Raw genomic sequence first — 2,840 nt, forward strand, 5'->3', positions numbered from 1 at the left:
TACGTACATGGTTTTCAATAGAGGAACACTTGTAAACCAATTATCGCACGTAACCGACCGATCAGTACCGTGAATTGGCTCGGTAACTTTTCGAAAAAAAAATTCCCCTGATGACTCAGTTTTCGGGTGACCAGTCTTCCCCAAATAAGAAATGCCATTTACTAAATAGTACGTCTGAGCATCATTCAGAGTAATTATTTTTAAACCATATCTGTCTGGCTTGGACTTTATATAAATGCGAAATAGACAGCGACCGCGGAACGATAAAAGCTGCTCATCTACCGTCATCGTATTACTGGGCTCATAGTAATGTTCACAATTTTTGATCAACATTTCCCACAACTCTCTAATAGCTGAGAATCTATCATTTTTCGATCGATTTTCTTTCACATCGAAACGTAAAGTTGATGCTAAAAATTCAAACCGATTTTTCGGCATAGTGCAGCGATAGAAAGTGTTGCCATTCTCTTTAGCCCATAATTCTTTTATGCTTACATGACAGGCCTTCCACATTCCCGAATAGTACAACAGTCCTATGAACGCATTCATTTCTACCAAGTCAGTTTCATAATGAAACGTTTGCATTCCTTTGCCTTCTGTCATCATTTGTGCACATACGTGTTGAATTTGCTTGTTGGTGTACTCTACGATTTTATTTCGGATTTCTTAATTGAAAAGTAGCTCCCAAAATTCAGCAACGTTTTTACAGTTTTCAGCTCCGGTTCTAGGCCCAGGGTTTCTCTCTTCTGTCGACATTCGATCTGCAAAATTTCGAAAATAAAAGAAAAATTAATGAATTATTGCTCAAGAAGAAATAGTAAAAACCGAGTGAGCACCGTAATTTATAGAGTAAATAGAAGGAATCTATGTTTATAAAACGTATTTTACGACTAACCTGATACTCTTGTGCGCGGCTTAGTGCTCCACTTTGTCCCATTTTTACTGCGTAATGTTGTTGTTGGTCGGCCTCTAGCTTGTTCACGCTGCTCCAGAATTCTTTGATTCAAAGTCACATTCTCTAAATCTTCATCTTCACTTGGCTCTGACTCTGAACTGAACTCTGATTGTTCTGAAACATTGTCTCCTTCATCTTCGGATTGCTCGCCGCCAAATGTTTCTCTATCATCGGGCATCAGCTCATTGTCAATTCTTGATCGTAGATTATACGCCATTATGCTTTATAATAACCTCACTAGTGTTAATACACTCACACACGGAATACAAAACACGTATTTGAATGTTTTAAAGGATATTTGAAGTATTCACATAAATTTACGCTGACACCCAAAAAGTACTCGAGTCGACGCGCACCACACACCTGTGACAATTTGACTTGAGCGATGTGGCGAATGCCGCTGAGCATGCGACTGCGAGATGCTCCGTGGCGGGACTGCCTTCAACCTACAGTCTGAATATCAAACTATAGTTTCAGAATGTCGGGTGAGCCAATTTATCAATTCCCTTGAAGGTATACGCGACCAAACTCAAGGTACGGGTCAATTTGACCCAGAAGTGGGAGCGAAGGTTAATAGCGGCTAGGCGACTCGCGCGCGGGCTGTAGCGAGAGTCTCAGATCCGATTCATAATGCAGTTCACCGGCGCCAAAAGTAAAAACTAATCAAGTAATCAGGTAGTATCAATGTATTATGCATAAATAAATAATAGTGCATAATGTAAAATAATTTATTAATTTAATATTATGTACAATAGCATGGTTCCCTTTTTGAGACAAATCTAACAAAATCATATAATCTCTGAAAATTCGCAGAATTTAATAATCATTTAAAAATATATTAACGTATTTAATGTGAATATTATGCTTTCTGAACTTATGATTACTAATGAGATCCTTGTTCGCTTTGATATATACATTCCGTTTATGGAAAAAACAAAATAATTATTTTTTATTCAGAACAGCTATCATCGTCGGAAGTCATATTTAGAGCCTTACTGTCACAAGGTTTAGTTTCAATTAAAGAAAAAAAATTGTTCAAGAATACGCGTCCTTTTTCTGTTAGATAAACCATTAAACTTTTAACGTCTTTTATTTTAGCTATACTGATACCTACTTGAGGTGGAGGTAACTTAGGAAGAGTTGCAAGTTCAATAGCTAAATTTACTTCATAAGCAGAAGGATTTTCTTTATTATAATTTTGAAAAACATGGATTTTTCCGCTTGGATGATACTGAATGACATTTGATTCACTAATTTTCATTCATTTGGGTTGTTGCAAGTTATCCCTCAATAATGTATCAAAATCTTGTCAAATTTCTGTTGCAGATTTAATTATAGTAAAAGGAGGATTACGAGCACTAAGAATTAGATTATAATAATCATTGAACGTTTCAATTCTCTCCATTTTTTTCTTCTTCTGAGCGTACTCAGATAACAAAATGCGCGCACAGTGCGAGCGTTATCGCTCGCACGCGTGCGGATTATTGTAGGTAATAGTAATTACTTAAGTGCGGCCTACATCCGCATTTGGCACAGGAAAATTAATAAGTTACTCACATGTAACTATACTAGTAATTTTATTGCAACTTAATAGTACATTGCGCGTACTAAGAAACAAGTAGAGTAGGAAGGCCAAACATGGCCGGAGACCGACTTAGTCGAGCTCAGATTGAGCAATGCTGGAGAGTCGACTTCCGACTTGCGTGCCTCGCCAGGTCGACCACGGTTCGTGACTATATAGATGCGAGGGTCGCTCGCTAAATCCACTCCCCTGAGTGGCGCCGTGGGGGTACCAAGACCCTACAGTACTCCCCCCCGAGTGACGTTACAGCCGGAACGACTTATCGTGTTTTTCGAAGGGTAGCAATAAAAAAATTTATGACAT

At 38.2% G+C, this 2,840-nt stretch overlaps 2 protein-coding genes across 2 annotated transcripts in view; one reads left to right on the forward strand and one right to left on the reverse strand.

Annotated features, from left to right (window-relative positions):
• Positions 1–115: 115 nt before the first annotated feature.
• On the reverse strand, positions 116–603 carry LOC117173794. The gene is made up of 2 exons (XM_033362437.1): positions 207–603; positions 116–135 (listed from the first exon to the last, which is right to left on the reverse strand). Exons 1-2 carry the CDS (start codon positions 601–603, stop codon positions 116–118), a joined length of 417 nt encoding a protein of 138 aa, XP_033218328.1.
• Positions 604–2,593: 1,990 nt separating this feature from the next.
• The window catches only part of LOC117173796, an 830-nt gene continuing 583 nt past the window's right edge, over positions 2,594–2,840 (forward strand). Inside the window, exon 1 of the mRNA XM_033362438.1 lies at positions 2,594–2,680. Coding sequence (XP_033218329.1) covers positions 2,594–2,680 — 87 coding nt within the window. The remainder of the gene's footprint in view (positions 2,681–2,840) is intronic.

The sequence above is a fragment of the Belonocnema kinseyi genome, chromosome 5, assembly GCF_010883055.1.
Source record: "Belonocnema kinseyi isolate 2016_QV_RU_SX_M_011 chromosome 5, B_treatae_v1, whole genome shotgun sequence".
Classification (NCBI taxonomy): Eukaryota; Metazoa; Arthropoda; class Insecta; order Hymenoptera; family Cynipidae; genus Belonocnema; species Belonocnema kinseyi.